This window comes from Carassius gibelio, chromosome A7 (genome assembly GCF_023724105.1).
Source record: "Carassius gibelio isolate Cgi1373 ecotype wild population from Czech Republic chromosome A7, carGib1.2-hapl.c, whole genome shotgun sequence".
NCBI lineage: Eukaryota > Metazoa > Chordata > Actinopteri > Cypriniformes > Cyprinidae > Carassius > Carassius gibelio.
The window spans coordinates 20,852,199-20,871,781 of record NC_068377.1 but is presented as its reverse complement, the minus strand read 5'-3'; the positions used below and the strand labels follow the sequence as shown (position 1 = coordinate 20,871,781).

Here is a 19,583-nt window from a genome sequence, read left to right as displayed (position 1 = left end):
CAGTACATTTATATAGCGCTTTTCTAGGCACTCAAAGCGCTTACATAGTCAGGGGGTATCTCCTCATCCACCACCAGTGTGCAGCATCCACCTGGATGATGCGATGGCAGCCATAGTGGTGGAGAGGAGACAGAATGATGAAGCCAATCAGCAGATATGGGGATTGTTAGGAGGCCATGATGGTCGGAGGCCAATGGGCAAATTTAGCCAGGATGCCAAGGTCACACCTCTACTCTTTTCGAAAGACATCCTGGGATTTTTAATGACAACAGAGAGTCAGGACCTCGGTTTAATGTCTCATCCGAAGGACGGTGCTTGTTGACAGTATAGTGTCCCCATCACTACACTTGGGCACTAGGACCCACACAGACCTCAGGGTGAGCACCCCCTGCTGCCCTCACTAGCACCTCTTCCAGCAGCAACTTAGTTTTCTCAGGAGGTCTCCCATCCAGGTACTGACCAGGCTCAGCCCTGCTTAGCTTCAGTGGGCAACCGGTCTTGGGCTCCAGGGTGATATGGCTGCCAGCTAAAATATGATATATTTTAGAGTTATAGAATTTTTTTTAATAACACCGGAATGTCATAATTATTCAATCCCTATTCAATATTGTTTTCAAGTCACTTTTTTTGTATGGTGGGGAACAAAATCTTAAAACAATGAAGCCTTTAGAAACTCTAATGAAAAACTGATTTAGCTGTTACACATACATAAATTTTGCCCAAGCATGTGCTGACATGAGTAGCAGATATGCAAATTCAACAGAGCTCTCAAAAGCTTTAGAATAAATAGTTATATTAAATTAAAAAGTCTAAGGCTACATGAAGATTTTCAACAAGACATTAAAAGTTCCTAGAGACACAACTGGCAGCCTTATTCTTTACTCTTTAGCTTAAAATGTGTTGTACAAGAATCCTTTGAGGTTGCTGAAGAAAAAGCACAAAATCGTAATATATAATTGATTAGAGCAACTGCAAAAAACCTGCAATGTACTGCCAAAGACTTGCAGAGTATAAGAAGAACACTACAAGCATGGCCTTCATGTTGGTGCATCTTGCCAAATGCCAATCTTGACCAAAGAACATCATAAAAGCCCATTTCAGTCTCCAGATTTAACTCTCACTGAAAACATTTGGTTGAATTTGAAGAAAGCAGTGGCAAAGTGAAAACCAAAGATTTTCAGTGATCTGAAAGCTTTTTCCAGTGAAGTATGAGCCAAGACTGCAGTAGAGAGGTGACATAGGTGGTGTTTATTAGTGGTTTTAAAGAATAAAAGATTCTGCACAAAATGTGACTTTTGGGGGTTGAATCATTTGAACAATAAATGTTTCGAGCCAATTTGAAATGAAATTGAAATTTCTCCCACAGTGAACCAGTTAGTAACAGGCCATAATCCAACAACCACCATAGCCCTTGAGGACCATAACGGGCGATTATGGTTTTTAATGGTTCATTTAGTCCATAACAGAAAAAGTCAATCAACATGAAGTCCGGGAGATCAGAGAGGTGAGCAATGTCCAGAAAGTCTTGAATGTGGTCCTTGAGGGAACGCATTCCTTGACAGAGGTGAACTAACCTGAGTTCTGGGTCCAATGGTTGGACTGAGACGCTCGATAAAGCTGCTGGATCCGGGTGAGGCTCAGTATTCTGTAATGTGGGGAGGGATGACAACAAAGTGGAGGAGTCACATTCAAGGCTTTATTAGAAGCATAGTCAGACAGGCAGGGTCAAACACCAGCAAACAGATATAATCAAGGGCAGACAAAAGTAATTCAATAAAGAGGAAAGGGTCAGGGAAGGCAACAAACAATCAGAAACAAGGCAAGATAAGATAACAAAAACCAAAGAAATGCTAAAGGCTAACAATACTGAGCCCTAAATTAATGGACTTAACCAGGCTATAAATAGGGTGAGACTGATGGAGGTAACAAGACACAGTTGGATGCAATAAGTGATGAGTCCGGCAAAGGATTATGGGAAATGCAGTCTGGGTAGAGTGGCAAGTGTCAGAGGTGGAGTGCGCTCTGGTTGAGTTCATGGGCACTCCAGCTGGAGATCGTGACAGTTGTATGGTCTTCAGTTGGGGAGAAAGAGTGGAAAGATTTAGCGCATGCAGATATTATTATATTTAAATGCACAGATATTAAATTGTCTATTCAGCAACAAATTAACTTAATACCATTTTTTCTACTCCTTGACTACATGAAACAACAGAATGCCTTCTTTAAAGAAGTTATTGAAGATATGTTCTTATTTCTTTTCACAATTGTAATTGGGAAACTACAACTTCAAAATTATCTGATGGCAACTGTGGAGAAAAATAAATAATTATAATACAAGAATATAATACAAGAATAAATGCTTATTTCCTTTGACTTGGTTTCTTTTAATAAATCCGTGTTTGTTCATTTAATTTTATTTTTAACATGCATTGTAATCATGGTTTATAGGCCTATTAGACAGAGCAACCATAATAATATGGAGGACATGTAGCCATCATCTGTAGTTAGTATGCTTCTGTCACGTGACTGCTGTTAAGGAGACGAAGGCATGATGAATATTATAAAGACCAATCCTTTTAATGGTAATCCACATGAAGAAGATGGTCTAACACACAAATCAAGGTAATAAACTAGACACACCTGAACCAAAATACTTAATGAACAGGAGACAGAAACTAGGTCACACAGAACACATGGCGACGGGGTGGATCCGGAGGGCCAAGGCGGAGCAGATGTCTCCGGCGACCGAGGCAGAGGCGGGACTCCGGAAGGCCACGGTGGAGTCAGAGTGACAGCGGACCAAGTTGGAGCAGGAGAGAAAAAGGAGCCTGACAGAGCCTTAGGAATGAGTTGTAGCCAGAGGAGTGGAGTCCCGAGTCAGCAGATCCTCCAGCCATGAGGCTGATGGAGACTGGCATACCCGTGGCGATCCCTTCACACAAACCCTCCACACAAATGGTGGGCTGAGGGTGAGTAGCGGGGCTTCCAGGATGCAGCAGTGGTAGCGGGGCTGAGGCAGGGGTGACAGGAGGAGGCAGGAGAGGGTGGGTGGGTCTGTGGGCTAATCCAGACAGGTAGAGGGTTTTTAGGGTAGGTGTGTGCCATCCACGACAAAGAAGTTCAGATGAAGGTGGGAGAAGATGGGGCATGTCTGCATATATATCCAAAAAAAGTCCATTGAGCTAGGCTCATCCTCAGCCATGGTGCAGTGGCTGGAACTTCCCTCCGCACTCTCGCTGTCCAAAGCACTCTCCTTCGTAGCAAGTACTGTAGCCGGCTCTCACACCTGCTCTGATATCGATTGAGGCTCTGGCTCTGAGGCAATCCTCAGCTCGATCGTTCTATCTGGCGATGGATCATCAGTTGTGAAAGGCTTTGGCTCTCCATCATTGGTGTGCTCAGGCTTATACTCTGCACTGCAGGGTGATGGTGGACTGGACTCTGGGTCTGGCTGGTTCTGGATTGGGGCTAGATGCTTTCCAGACACCGGATGATTGCCTCCCTCTAGCACAGGCCGATGGTGTCTGCGAGGTCAACGGGCCGATGGGGATTTGCCCTGATCCAGGACAGTGAGTTCAGCGTTGCATTGTCAGAATCTGTTAAAATGGCGAGCTGGCTAAACTCAACAGCATTGTCCAAAATGGGAAGGTTTTGATGCGCTAGGATGATGAATAGGACGGTGAATACCATAACTTAAAATAAAAACTGACAAAAACGGAAAACAAAACAAGGGGGAGATGGTGCTTACTTATTCTTTGTGGTTCAGTATTCAAAGGCATGACAAAGATTATAACAACAAATCTTTTAATGGTAATCCACACAAAGAAGAGGGTCTAACACACAGGGTAACATCAACAACACAGGACAACAAACAGTGAACAGAACACAACTTAATTAGGTTGGCAAATGAAAATAATTAAATAGACACACCTGAAGCAAAAGACTTGATCAACTGGAGACAGAAACTAAGTCACACAGAGCACATGGGGAAAGAAAACACAACAATCAGTTCAAGGGTGTGACAGCTTCCAGATATGGTCATGATTATTTACACTAGCCAAGAAAAATGTCCAAGACAGTATGTGCTTTCTTAAAGTTGAAAACTAGCCTATAAATTAAAAGAGATTAATTTAATGTAACAGTACTTAAAAATCCAATATTCAATCAGTTCCTTTTTTTCTTTATTAGAGGTGTTTTAGTACAAACACGTAAAAATCATTCACTTGACTAAGTTCGCCACTAGGTGGCAGGCGAATACGGCTCTTCGGTCTCAGCTGTCTACTATACAGCACATGAGCTGGATCTGTTGAAGCTCTGCTTCCCCACCCTCTTCCCCTCTCTCTCCCTTTCTCTCTCTCCCTCCCTCTTACATTAGAGCTTCCCATCTTTCGCTTGCATCGCACACGCTTTGACAGTGTTAAATGAAGGCGCTCATCATGGCAGTTTTGGCGCACCTGTACCTAGCTGTGGTTTTCGCTTGCGCGTGGATGTCACTGTTCGGACCGATTTCATGTCACACCGGCGTTATAAACCAGAGAGACGTACTGGACCGAGGGCTTGACATCCGCGGTGGGCATGCCAATGGCAGAGATGAAGCGCTTATCTCAGCGCACAGCCGCGGAGATTACAGCGGGGACCCCGGCGGACCGGTCATGGGAGTTCCCCGAGTCCGGAGGGCATCGACTCCGGAGAAAGTCTCTCTACTCAGCAGCTCTTTCGTCCTTAAAGGGGATGCCGCCCACAACCAGGCAATGGTCCACTGGACGGGTGAAAATAGCAGCGTGAGTACCCCCCCCCCCCCCCATATCCTGTCAAGTCCTGTCATGAGGTGCGTAGATGCGCTGAGAATTCATTTCGGTTTGAGAAACAGGTCAGGTAGACTAATGAAGCGTCATGAGCTGATGGTTGCGTGTTTAGACAGCAAGTAGATGCATAACGACCAGCTTTCATCTTCACACAGAACACATCTGCTGTGTATCGAGAGGTTTAGGTTCAGTGTTTACCTAACCATCCTGCATGTAAAGTGAGCCAGAATGACATTTGATGCCGAAACGCATTTATACACAGTGTACTGTGCACCTGTACACGCCTAGGAAACAGAAGTTCACTGCAAGTCCTTGTTAGTATACACCTGGGTCAAGCACAATTTAAAGTTTGACTGTGTTTACCTGGGCTTGCTGAATCATAAACGATACAATGAAAACCTATCAAACGAACGAGCGCGAGCGGCGCGTATGCGCTCTGAACAAACGCGTGCTTGTTTGTGTGATGGTAGTTTGCTGAATTGTATCTGGAGGAGACAGCTCTCATTTTCAAAGCTGCCAAAACAACTCATGAGCTGTTTACACAAGATGCAAGCGCCTTGAATAAAACCTGCGTTTTAATATCTGTTGAAGTATGATGCTTGCAGGTCACGCTTCTGTGCTCGGCTTCATTTGCCTAATGGCAAAAGTTTTAGGAATGAGAAAATATATTGCTCAGAATCTTACATAATTTGTCAAGTTTAAGTAGCAACTTTGTCTCAGATGTTTTTCCTAACATTTTTGACGTACAGTAAGAGTTTAAAAAACGCGTATGGGATCAGTTGGAAGTTTTTGAGAATTGTAACCTGACTTGTAATTGCAGTCTTTCAAAGTTCTTTGCACAATTTAAGACATTGGTGAACGTCTTATCAAACTCTAGAAGAGTTACATGTGTTTTTTTTTTTCAAAATAAATATGTGAAAAACTGTAGTTGATCTGTAGAAGATGCTAATTAAAAAAATATTACAGAGATATAATTTCTGATTATTAATGACTTTGCTTTGGGAAATCTCATGTTATAACTATAATTAATAATACTAATAATTTTTATCTGAAAGTTTTACAACACTATTGAAACCTGATGCTCTGTACTTTCCCAAAAGATCTAGAAAAATGCAAACAAAAACTTCATTTTTAGAGGCATGGATAATGTTTGAGTGTATTGGAGATGTAAATCTGTGTGGACTGTGTTCTTGTTGCTTCTTTCAATTACTTAAGGGCTTTAAGCAGTAGTTGTGTGAATTATGCAGGTCCTGGCTGCTATGTCAGATGTTCTGCAGTGAGGAGAGCTGTAACCTCAATTGAGCCGAGCAATCGACCCGGGTTATTATTGTTAACTGAAAGTAAAACCATAAAAAATTTAATTAAGTGAATAAAATATAAACTGAAATTTAATAAAAACTATATAAACATTAGAAAAAAAAAATAAAACATTAAACTGAATCATCAGTGAACTGAATTTAGCTGGAAAAAATACCTTTTTGTTGTTGTCTTCTTGCACTATTGACTAACTGTTTTGCTGTTGGACACTGTAAAGCTGCTTTGACACAACCAGTTTTGTATAAGGCTCTATACAAATACAGGTGACTTGACTTGACACGAAAACAAGAATGAAAAAATAAACTTGAAAATATTCACAAAAACTGTAATGGAATATCAATTATACTAAAATAACACTGCAACCGACAGACACACAAAAAAGATGTACAGAGATCAACAAGCATACCACTGCGTATTTGGTCATTTGCCAGCTTTGCTGAGAGGATTTTAACAGAAGCACAGCCATTCTTGAAGATTTCTGCCCATTTCATATCCACTCCAGATTTTAATTCATAACAGGGTTACTTTGGCATCTGGGGATTGTTCAAAATAGACTGATCTCAGTGCCATGTGGGAAAGATGAACTTTCCAGAATTATGGGTAACTAGAAGGAACTGACGACGTGTTAAAAGCTTTCTGTACTGTGAGACTGTTTATGGGAACTCTTCTTGAAATTGCCTTCAACCTGTGACATAACTGCTGAATTTGCCTACATGAAAATATTATAAAGCCAGCCCAGCACAGACGTGTGTATGGATTTAAATTATTTTTGCAGTTATCTGCTGTTGAAATAGGAGCATGCAGAATCCATGTTCAATATCAGTTTAATTAATTGAGCAAATAAGAGGAAGAAACATAACTGCATATCACGTTGTTTCAATAAATTTCTGCATGTATACACAGAGGTCTGTTGTTAATGGGCATTCTACATGTTTCATTATAGCCCAACCTTTGGAGAGAGGCAAATATTTGCTGTGCTTTAAGTGATGTGTAGAATAGATTCAAAAGAAAGGAAATACAACCCATCATTATTCCAGTACCTGCATTAGGCTCCAGTCCTGGAGAATGATACTAGACTCTTGATGTAATTCCAGCATAAGAGCCTTTCAACGTGTTGAACAGGTGCTTTTTGTGTTTTCCGTTTTTCTCTGTTGTTCAGCCTCACTTTCTCTGGGGAGTGTGACCATCTTGATTCATTTATTTTGCCCTCCTGCACTTCTGATGACAAAACTTTTTTCTGTTAATATGAGGAGATATAGTCATCTATCTGGTGTTTAGCAGCAGTCTCTGCTGTTGTTTGTGTTTGCAGCATTGTCAGAAACCATCCATCTGTTTGCCTGCTGATAGCTGTGTTTAGTTAAGACAGAGAGAGAGAGAAAGGACACAGAAAACTAAGATATTGGATTTGAGAAAGTCAGATAAAGATAGATAGACAGACTGTATTTATTCCCAAAATGATATACAGAAAATAAAAAGGAGTCCAAGGGAGCAATGGTAGAATGATTGCATACAGTTTCATTTAGCTCACAGTGCATGCATGTTGTTCTCTTGCCTTCATGCTATTAGAAAATCTGATAAAATGAAAGACACGTGGCTCATTGATATTTCCAAGGCAGTCCAGAAATGCCACCACCGTGTGCGCTTCTCTCCTGAGTCATCAATTTCTTGTTTTCCAAAGCCTGGAAGCCTGAAGAAAATTATAAACGCAACACATTTGTTTTTGCCCCCATTTTTCATGAGCTGAACAATTGCACAGGTGTACCTTAGGCCACAATAAAAGGCCACTCTAAAATGTGCAGTTTTATCACACAGCACAATGCAAGTTTTGAGGGAGTGTGCAATTGGCATGCTGACTGCAAGAATGTCCAACAGAGCTGTTGCCCGTAAATTGAATGTTCATTTCTCAACCATAAGCCGCCTCCAAAGGCGTTTCAGAGAATTTGGCAGTACATCCAACTGACTTCACAACCGCAGACTACGTGTAACAACACTAGCCCAGGACCTCCACATCCTAGATTGTCTGAAACTAGCCACACAGCTGCTCCAACAATCAGTTTGCATAACCAAAGAATTTCTGCACAAACTGTAAGAAACCGTCTCAGGGAAGCTCATCTGCATGCTTGTCATCCTCATCGGGGTCTGTGCCTGCAGTTTGCCGTCATAACTGACTTGAGTGGACATTTGATGGCATCTGACACTTTGAAGAGGTGTTTTCTTCACGGATTAATCCCGTTTTTCACTGTACATGGGAGATGGCAGACAGTGTGTATGGCATCGTGTGGGTGATTGGTTTGCATCGGCCAACGTTGTGGATCGAGTGGCCCATGGTGGCGGTTGGGTTATGGTATGGGCAGGCATATGTTATGGATAATGAACACAGGTGCATTTTATTGATGGCATTTTGAATGCAGAGAGATACCGTGATGAGATCCTGAGGCCCATTGTTGTTCCATTTATCCACGAACATCACCTCATGTTGCAGCACGATAATGCATGGCCCCATGCCATGTTGCAAGGATCTGTACACAGTTCACTGAGGCTGAAAACATCCCAGTTCTTGCATGGCCAGCATACTCACCAGACCTGTCACCCATTGAGCATGTTTGGGATGCTCTGGATCGGTGTATATGACAGCGTGTTCCAGTTCCTGCCAATTTCAATTTACATGCTGTATATATATGTATATATACAGTACAGACCAAAATATTGGACACACCTTCTCATTCAAAGAGTGATGACTATGAAAATTGTAGATTCACACTGAAGGCATCAAAACTATGAATTAACACATGTGGAATTATATATGGAATTATATACATAACAAAAAAGTGTGAAACAACTGAAAATATGTCATATTGTAGGTTCTTCAAAGTAGCCACCTTTTGCTTTGATTACTGCTTTGCACACTCTTGGCATTCTCTTGATGAGCTTCAAGAGGTAGTCACCTGAAATGGTCTTCCAACAGTCTTGAAGGAGTTCCCCGAGAGATGCTTAGCACTTGTTGGCCCTTTTGCCTTCTGTCTGCGGTCCAGCTCACCCCTAAACCATCTCGATTGGGTTCAGGTCCTGTGACTGTGGAGGCCAGGTCATATATATATAATTAATATATATATATAAGAAGTTGCTATTATTATACATAGCATGTTTGCAGTATTTCACTGTCTTTGACACGTCCTCCTGAAGGCTTACTTCATGAAATAAGCATTCATTCATGGTTCATACACTTAACAAACAGTTAATTTGGCCCCTCCTATTGCATGGGCAAAATTGTTAGCACGTTTTTGAATCAATATTCCCTAGTTGTTTCTGAATGTTTCTGTTTTGCAATGAGTCAGAATTGGCTTGCAAACATGTGGACAAAAGTGTTTTCCATACACATTTTATAAAGCCTTTCCAAATCCAGTTTTCCAATTCCAATCTTCTTTCAAATATCTGTACTAATTACTGGCATGCCATTGGTGGTTTTGCTTTTTCCGGACTGAGACTTTAGTTTCTCTACTTCTATTAGCCCAACTTATTTCCCTTCCGCTCCCAATGAGGATTTCTTCCTTTGTTTCCTGGGAGACCTCATCAGAATCTGGAGGGAAAGCTCAGGCGAAGAGTTCATGTGCAGCATGCAGAATGTGTTTTATGCATTGGTCTTAGACCTGCATATGTCATATTGCTCCTCCAGTAGTGTTTTTGAAGGACTAGTTACCCCTAACTGAAAATGTTTACATAATTTAACCAGTGTTGTATTCTTTTATTTCTTCCACAAAAAACTAAATAAGACACACAATATGAGTCATAGAGCGAAAGTAGTTTGTGATTTATGTTGGAAGGAGGATTGGACTGATACTCTGAAGCTCTGGCTCTTGGATGGCTATGCACAAGACAACAAATAAACAACCTAAGATGATGATTGTTAGGGCTTTATGTAATTCTGAGCTCTCAGATTGACATCCGTGGTTGAAACATAAAAGTAAGGAGTTATTCGTGGAGAAATATGTGCAGACAATATGTCATGACTAAGTGTAATTCTGAAATAAAGGCAATGCATTTTGAAATTGATGTATTTATACACCACCCATAAAAATTTGCTTTACTTTGTACAGATTTGAATTATTTACACTATCATCTACGGTTGTAATAAAAGCAGACATAATCCATGTTCAATATTAATTTAATTGATTGAGCAAATGAGAAGATCTCAACATCAACATGAAATTTCTGTGTGTGAAGACAGAGGTTCTAATTGTGTTTTGGTATGGATCAATTTTAGTTTGAGAAAACAAATTCATAAATGTTGAGAGGGTAACTTTTTGTGTGATTCAAGTGTTTGTCTGTCAGCACCATATCAGAGCAGATCTTTCCAGCTGACATTTATGAGCTCAAGTATTGGATTTTGGCTTAGAAACATGACACATGTGGAATATACAACAGGTGCCTTTAAATTCACCTCACAGTTCTGAACGGTGCTGAATATCAAACTACAAAAATAAGCAATGGCATATTTTTCATAGTAATAGTTTTTCAATTTTCAACCTTCAACCTTCAAAATATCCCATAAAGCACCATAAGGATATCATAAAAGCAGTCTTTTTAATGTATGCACTTTAGGCTAAACTCAAGTTTGAAGCTATACGATAACTTTGTGTGTGGAACAGACTGAAAGTTAAGCCATTATTTACTGACAATCTTCACTAGACGGGACCTCTCAAATCCTCCTTGTACGGAAAGCAGCTCAGACATTCTGCCAATGATCTCTTTTAATATTTCACAAAAGACAAAAAACAATATAGAGGATTAGAACAACACGAGAAAAGATGAGACAATTATGACAAAGCTTGAATTGTAGGGAGAACTATTCCTTTAATAAACCACTCAACTATGAACTTATTAAACCTACAGCTGTCAGATGTGTTCATCAGTCTAGATCTATATCACTTTGACTGAGAATTGCTCCTGTCTACAGTACATAAGAGTTAATAAAATACAAATTCACAAGACCACCAGCCTTTTGTTTTCAGCAGTCATACAAAATTGAAAAATAGCAGAACAAATGCCTGTTGTTTTGAAGTGACTATAGCTGGTATAAGTAGCTATTTGTTACAGGAAGATCTTATAGACAACATAATTTGGTTTGTTGGCTATGGTTGTTAAAATGTTTTCATCTCTTTATTCTGTATGTGTTTTTCTATATATACGCACACCTCCTAATCAGTCTGTGCCAATTCATGCAGTGACTCATGTTGATTGCATGCACACACTGTAAAAATAAAAATAAAAATAACCAACCTTAAAAGTATTACATTAAACTATGATTACTGGACTATGTTTTACAAGAAAATACTGTTTTGTTTTTTTTTACTTCAAGATTTCATGTTTAAAAAAGTTAAGTGGAATTACAGTGTGTAGAAAGGGCAGAAAAACAGAACTTAAGGAAGCTTTGTGAGAATGAAATTCCTAGTATTCTATAAAATATTAATTCAGTGGTGCTGAAAAAGTTATATCAGAGAAAAAAACTCTTCTAGTAAACAGAAAAGTTTAAGAGCCAAGGACATTTTTGTCCTTTCTTTGTCAGCTGCGTTGGCACTCGTTCATCATTTCACCTTTTCTTCCCATGGACAGTTTGTGCACTAATCGATCTCTGAGAATTCAAAAGTTGTGTGTTACATTACTCTGAGAGCATGTTGATAGAGCTCATTGTTCTAATAGCACAGTTTTATCTTAGGCGGCAGTGAACTACTGGTAATAAGACATCTTTATTGCTTAAGTCTCTTAAACCCTAAACGGACCACATAGGGAAAATTGCAGTGAGAATGTAATAATTGGTATGATGTTACTGAAGCATGTTTTCAATGTTAGAGTGGATCTATTTCATGATGAATCCTGTATATATTCTCTCTTCTCTCTCTGTTTCTCTCTCTCTTAATCAGCGTGACTGTGCCTTAATGAAGTCTGTACGTCTGTGCCTAATGACTCTCTGTCCTCTTCTCTCTAACCTTCAGCTCATACACAAACAATATAAAGGATGATGTCTTTCATATGTCATTTTCAGCAGGACTGACAAGTACCATGATGAAGGCTCCATGAGCTCTATCAATTTTAATTACAGAGGCACTCAGATAGTCATTGGGATCGTTCAGGTCAGCCAGGATGGCAATAAAAACTCGCCCACGGGATGTCAGTCACTATATATACCTCATACTTTTTAATCTCGGTCATTTTAAATCATAATATGAATTGAATATAGACTGCATGCTTGATTTATTGCCTACTGTCTGAATTTGAAAAGGGAGAGTTGTAAAGAATAATGCATAAATACCAAATTGACCCCCAAAGGACACCAAAACACAATCTTTGCAGCTTCTTTTCCATTCTGATGTTCTCTTAACCTCTTGTCCAGGTTTCATCTGGAATATTCTAGCTGTTATATAATAACTGGAGGAATTTTTTTTATTTCACTTTCTTCTCAGAGCAAAGAGTGTCATGATTGAGGCATCTGGTAATTTGACATTAAACCTCATTTTTCATACACTTTCTTACTGAGAATAGTATGCTATAACTATGTAACTGTACAGTTATATTATTTATAATATAAATTTAAAGGACTTACAAATGTTTACATTACCAAAGCTATTTTCTATATGCCATTAATTGTATGTTTCATCATAATCCCAAATGTAAAAGTAACTATGAATACTAATAAGTAGAACAAAACTGTATATATCTTTCAAAGATCTGTTGCCACTAACATGGCAAATCTGCATCAGCCTGGTGTCTTTTGTAGCTTTAGCCTTGTTTTCAGGAGATCTGGTGAACCTTTACTGCCGTAAAATTGTGTAGAAGCCAGCCAATCAGATACGAGCTTGCCAGATCGAGAAAATGCCTGCCAGTTTTGTGTGCAATATCAGACGGTCGGTCCTGAACGAACTGTGGGCGGTCTGTGGATGTACCGTCTGAGGCTGAGAAGAGTACTACAGTAACATTTGGATTGTTCTGAGCACTAGCATTGACTAACATGTAGATATTTTGTTTTTCTGGCATAAGAACAAAGAAGATAATTATCATTGTGTATGTGTTAAATGAGAGACACTATTTTCTATTATAAACCTTTTAGTTCTTTTCACCTCACTAAAATCTATTTTCCAGTGTTATATCTTTGAGCACATTTTTATTTAAGATCTCATCTATTGTATTTTGCAAACTCAAGTGGTGTTTTGTATTATAAGCAAGAAAAAAATAATAATTTGCCTATGAATAGGTGATTGATTTTGATATGCTTAATGTATCTGCTAGGGCTAAGCGATTTGGCAAAATTTTTAATTTCGATTTATTTTCAGAACGTTTGACTTGACTCGATTTTTAAGATTTTGAACAAGTCAACTTGAAATTGTAACTACAGCATGATTCAAATAACTTTTTTCTTTATTAACCCTTTAGTTAAAAAAAAAATCTATTATTTCCAAGTGCAGCACAACATGATGTAAATGTTAAACAATTCACTTGTTAAATATCTTTACAAAAAAGATGCATGAACTACAATTACATCTTGTACAAACTTGTCTTATACATATTATATGTTCAGAAATAATACAAGGAAAATGCTTTAAAAAAATCTCAAAATTCAAGGTAATCAAAACGACCACCAGTACTCTAATATTAACCTTAAATGTGCTGTAAAAACAATGCAAATGCATGATGCAAACATGAAATATCAGACATACATACAACAAAATATATTGGTAGTTCTGTACAGGTTTTTATTAGACTGTGCTGCTTTTCCTTTGTTTTTTCCTGTGTAACCATGGACGCGTTTGACTTGTGCTCACGTCTCTTGCAGCATGAAGTGGTTTACTAAAAACACGCTCAACTTAAAAAAAGTTCAACCCCCATGTTCCTGCATTTTTCCTATTCCACTGCCCACTTTGCAACTTTGTCAACACAAAAGCGTATTCTGTGTGAAAGGTTTTTAGTGATACATTCTACTTATGGTCCTTCACCGAGTGTGTCACACGTGAGCGGTTGATCACGTGCGCCGGCATGTATTTTGGATCATTCTTTTCTCTTTACTGTTAACATTGGCACATTGTCAAAGTGTCTAATTCTAATGTGATTCCTCGATTATAATAATAATAATAATAATAATAATAATGGCAAAACATTAAATTTGAATTAATCGATAAAATTTGAAAATTCACCCAGCCCTAGGTTGTTCATCATATTGAGAGTGTTATACACAGAGCAGGATAGTTGCAAAAATACCAATGACCAGCTGCTTGCACAGAGAGGTCAAGACCCTGGAACACACACACACACACACACACCGTTGTGCCGTGTACCATTATGCTCCATAATTTCACAGCCATATGGCTTATGTTCTCAAGTCTTAGTATTGCCTATTGAAATGTACTGTCATATGTGTCTTTGCACATTTAGCTGTTATCATTATATGTTGTGAAATGCTAAATATAATCACCCACAGAACTGACTGTTTTGTGTGTATGTGAGAATCTGATGGACACAATCTGTCTGTCTGTGAAGTGAATCTCATAGTCCTGCTCTACCCCCCCGCCCCCCACAAAGCCACCAAACGCGCTTCACTCCATATCCTCCATATATATGTCTGCTATTTTTATCTGTTTTGTATGGAAGCTTATTTCTGCCTCAGGATAAAAAATAAAAAGGTAACTGGAATTTTTCATCTAACAATTCTGCCTTTTTTCACACAGTTCTGGCCTTTTTGTGAGATATAAATACAGAATTGCAAGACTCCAAATTAATTAGATCATTTTATATGTATATATATTTTTGATCTAGATTAATCTCACTGTGATCTTGAAATTAATCTAGATTAATCTAGATTAAAATGGCTCATTCGAATTCTGTCGAAGGCATTCAGAATATATGTGATACCCAAATAAAACTGACAAACAGTAAGTCTTTGAGAAGGGGTTTATCAAGCTAGGTGGTGCATTAGAAAATAATTTCATCTCCTGTTTCCAAAATACATCGCAAAGTGCTTGAAAAAGCTGTAAACTAATTCCACATTACACAAGGTGCAAACAACCTTACGCTTGTTTCACACATACTCCGTCTGCAGTGCGTATGCATTGCATATTTTTTTTACGCACCCATGTTAACGGATTCTAGTTGTGTTCCAGGAGCGTTGCATCTGCTGCAGTGTAGCGATTGTTTACGTACCGAGTAGCGAACTGCAAACACGTCCTGTGTGAAAGCACATAGAGTCCGTGCTGCACCACATACGTAACGCACACGGACTGCATACGCACTGCAGACGGAGTATGTGTGAAACCGGCGTGAGCAGGGCCATAGCTGGGGTCAGCGGGAACCCGGTGAAGGTTGTACCAGTGGACCCTGTTTGAAATTGTTTAATTTGTATGTTTGTTTATTTTTATTTATTTGTGCTATTTACACAACGTTTAAGTTTTTTTCCAGTTTGTTGGTGTCAAGGTACAGAAACCAAATAATTAAATGTAAAATAGCACTGGATAGTCTTCAATGTAAAAATGAATTATACAATCAAACCTACATTTATTCAGACACCTTCAACATTTCTCACATTATTACAGTTTTGCTATATATATCAAAAATTATATCTGGTGTCTGAATAATTTTTGGTTTGACTGTTAAAACTACTAAGTAATTCGGTCAAGAGCAGTGATTTTCATTTTCTTGGATTAACATTACAGCAGCCAGTAGCTAAATTAGGCATGGTCACTTAAAGAGACGATGAACACATCCAATATAATACACATCCCATTTTTTCCTCAACTGTTTACTTTCACTTAAGAAATAACTGACAGTTTTTTCGAGCATAATTTCCAAGGTGGATATTTTGACATATTTTGTATGTATTTGTCGGCACAAGAGCAAAATAAGCAAATTCGGTGTTCAAGTGTTTAGAGACGCCTTTCTCTGCGTGAGCCCTGAGAACTTTGCAGAAGAGAGCTCGGTTCAGTGTCGCTCTCCGTGATTCGCGGCTCTCTCTCTCTCTCGTGCGCACCGAACACAGCGCACGAGTAACCAGCTACTCTGTTCAGCTTTACCGCGTCTTATTTTTGGATGCTTTAATGTTTAAATTGACAAGCGGTAAGGCTTAAAAACACGTTAAAAAGATAAGCTTTCGTGACGATGCCCAGCAGTGGCCCGTCAACTGTCCTGAGCATCTTTTTAGGCTTGTATCCCAACCCAACTTTGAGAATAGATTAACGGCGATATGTTTTTTATTGCCCGATAAGAGTCTCATGTTAATGCCGATAACGGTCCACCACTAATATATATATATATATATATATATATATATATATATATATATATATATATATACTTGCACTCTATTTGTGGCGCCATAAATAAGCAAATTCATTCTCTTTCAGCAGGATGCACTTAGAGCGGGAGATATAGAGGTTTCCCTGGTAACAGATGTACACAAAGCAGGGCTTCGCTCACAAATGCTCCTTTATCAGACATCACATGCAAAATAAAATGAAAATGACATCCAAACTTTCTGAAGACAGTCATTTTCTTTCAGAAAACGTTTATTTAATGAAGTCAAAGCCTTTTGGAAAATGTATGGGAAACACTAACTGCTCTCTCTGTTTTTTTTCCCTTGTCAGTCTCTGCTTGTTTTGGTTTGAATTCAGTGCTCACTTCTTCTACATTTGTAAAACTCAACTCAGATTGAATATGACTGAAGAGGGAGGCTTTTGGGTTTGGTTGTATAATCTCTTGTCTTGATCAGTTGTTGGGTTGTGGTCAAGAGGACAGCTTGTCACAGATCCAGTACATCTCTCTTCTCTCTACAGCAGACACATTTATATATAGCTACAACATACAGAGCTGACAGGGAATATGACATGGCTAATTCAATCAATGGAAAAGAAGGACAAGCTTCTTTCTCTCTGACTTTGTCTCCCTTGTGGGGGTTTTCCCGTTTCAGTGTTACTTTTGCTAGTGAGCATTTTGAGATCTGTCTTTTCTGCTTGGGTTAAATTGGTCAAATCAAACACTATAACATCAAACGAGGTAGCCTACAGTATGTGCAAAAGAATGTATTTTCAAAATTGTTTAGTCAATGGATTGTCTGAATCGTTAATCGACGACTCTATCTTAAGGAATCCTTGTATAATAAGGCTGTTTTCAATCAAATCCGAATTCTTAGCGGGAGATTTATGGAATGCACATTCTTGCATTCAAAAACAGCTAGACAGACTGCAACAGGATGGAATAAAATTGGCATAATGAATGGAATAGGAATGGAATCATTTTGGTACTTTGAAACAGCATTTCAGATGGCACAAGATGCTCAAAAACATTGTAAATTAGGACATGGTTTCCACAGACATCTGTCTGTTTGTATGAAATATAAAACTGCAAATGAGAATTTTTTAAAATGTATAAAAGCTCAAATTAAAGCTCTACCACTAAAAATACAGAAGATAAAATATATATAGTTCAAAACCTGTTTAAAATAATATCTAAAGTATATGCATATGGCTGTAACGGTGATGCTTTATAGAGATTAAGGATCAATTTTAGACTCTTAGAAGATGCTTGAAGTTTTCTGAGAAGGTTTTAAACCAAAAGAGATATTTTTGAAGTATTTTGAAGTCATGAATAATTTGCATGAATAATTTGTCATCAATTTCATGAATCACAGCCTCTTAAAGGCCATAGTTCTGTTGTTAACTTCACTTTTAATAAAGTGTGTGCTGATCCTTGTGCCTTGAACTTGCTGTAAAAGCAGTCTTGCCCTCAAAATACAGCAACATCAATTAACATCAAAAAATAATAATAATAATAAAGTACAAAGATTGTGAAACAAAAGATTTTGAGTTATTACTTTGGAGCGTAGGAAATGATTTTTATGATTTGTGTGAGTTTATAACTGCCAGGGATGGTTATCTGGTTATCTTAGTTTGGTGTCATTTCTTGCATGTTTTTCCTCTCATATTTTAGAGATTAGCCTTCTTTGATACTTCAGACAGTGAAAGCTCAGCATGTTTCTGAGCCATTGGCAGCAGAAGCAGTTTTCCTGTGAAAGAGAGATGCACAAAGAGCTGTGCTTGTCTGATGCAGCAGAATGACCTGGGAGAGGGTTATTGTGCGGCCCACAGCAGTACCTCTGTAATGTTATATTTCTGTTCAGTGATGGAGATATGTGACTGTGTACTGAAGTGATAAAATGTTTGAAAGAGACAGAAAAGAAAAATCCGCTCACTCAAACTTGTATACTGGGATGATCATGTCATAACTAATAAATGGTGACTATCAGTGGAATCAGTAGAAATCATAAAAACATTCAAACTAAAGACACAAAAACAATTTTTAACGAGAGACATGACTGATCTTGTCTGATGAAATCTTACTACATTAAGGGTTTTGCTGCATGAATCCAACTGAACCGAATGTACTTACATTTTTTTTTAATATAGTTTTGTTTCATTAAGTAATATATATATATACTTAACCATAACCATAACCTTTACTTAATGTAACAAAGCAAAAATGAAAAATTTCATTTTAATTACAACTTAATTGTAAAAAAAAAGTAATATTTATTTCAGCAGCTAAAAGCTAAATTACATCAATTGCTAGAATCAACCATACAATGCTACACAAATAGCTTTAAATATCTACGTATGGAGGCAAGAATTAGGAATCAAGAATACTGCTCTTCGTGTGTGTGTGTGTGTGTGTGTGTGTGTGTGTACTGCTCAAGGGTCCTTTCTATCCACGACTGGTAGAAGCTGGAGAAAGGCCCTCAGCTTTCTATACTGCTGTCTTCGCGTGACTGATTCCCCCTGCAGCAGCACAGGGAGACATTTGTCTCTTCCTCTTAGCTTGTTCTTTTTTACTGTTTTTTTTCTCTTTCTCTTTCCTTTTCTTTTTATTTCTATTTTAGTGTATTTCTGTGCTTAATTGTCTTTTTTGCTTTATTGTTTTGTTTTAGTGAAATGTATTGTTTTGGTTTAGTCCCTTTTCTAGCAATATTCTCCTGCTCTCCATATTTTAGTCATTGGTGTCTGGTGTTCTCACTGAATCTTATCCTCCGTCATTCACTGGGATGGACAAATGAAGTTTTCTTTCCCTGGAGCCATTCTATTTTTCATTCCCATTCACACACAGACACACACATATTCTTCCTCCACTCTCCAATTTCTCATTTTTCTCTGCCTTTTTCTCTTTCTTATTTTCTATTCAACTCCCTCTCTCCATTTTGTTACAACAGTCTGAGGAGAACCACAAAAATCCCGAAAGATACTTTTCTTCCACTTATTTTATTCCTCCAGGCAGTGGAATTTACAATAAATCTCTCTGTGTTGCTGCACTGCGTTGGCTGTGTTAATCTCCTTTCAGTCTCCCTTTTCTCTTTTCCCACCCTGATCCCATGATCACAGTGATGTTCCAAGTCTTAAGTGGAGCTGAGTGCTCATGTAATCAAATTCCCCCTGG

At 38.4% G+C, this 19,583-nt stretch overlaps 1 protein-coding gene across 2 annotated transcripts in view; it reads left to right on the top strand.

The window, feature by feature from the left end:
* The first annotated feature begins 4,359 nt into the window (after nt 1-4,359).
* LOC128016782 (VPS10 domain-containing receptor SorCS2) overlaps nt 4,360-19,583 on the top strand; it is a 165,968-nt gene continuing 150,744 nt past the window's right edge. The window contains exon 1 of one of the 2 annotated variants that reach the window (XM_052601570.1): nt 4,360-4,781. In XM_052601570.1, coding sequence (XP_052457530.1) covers nt 4,422-4,781 — 360 coding nt within the window. In that variant the 5' untranslated portion in view covers nt 4,360-4,421. The remainder of the gene's footprint in view (nt 4,782-19,583) is intronic. The other variant, XM_052601571.1, reaches the window with a different exon arrangement.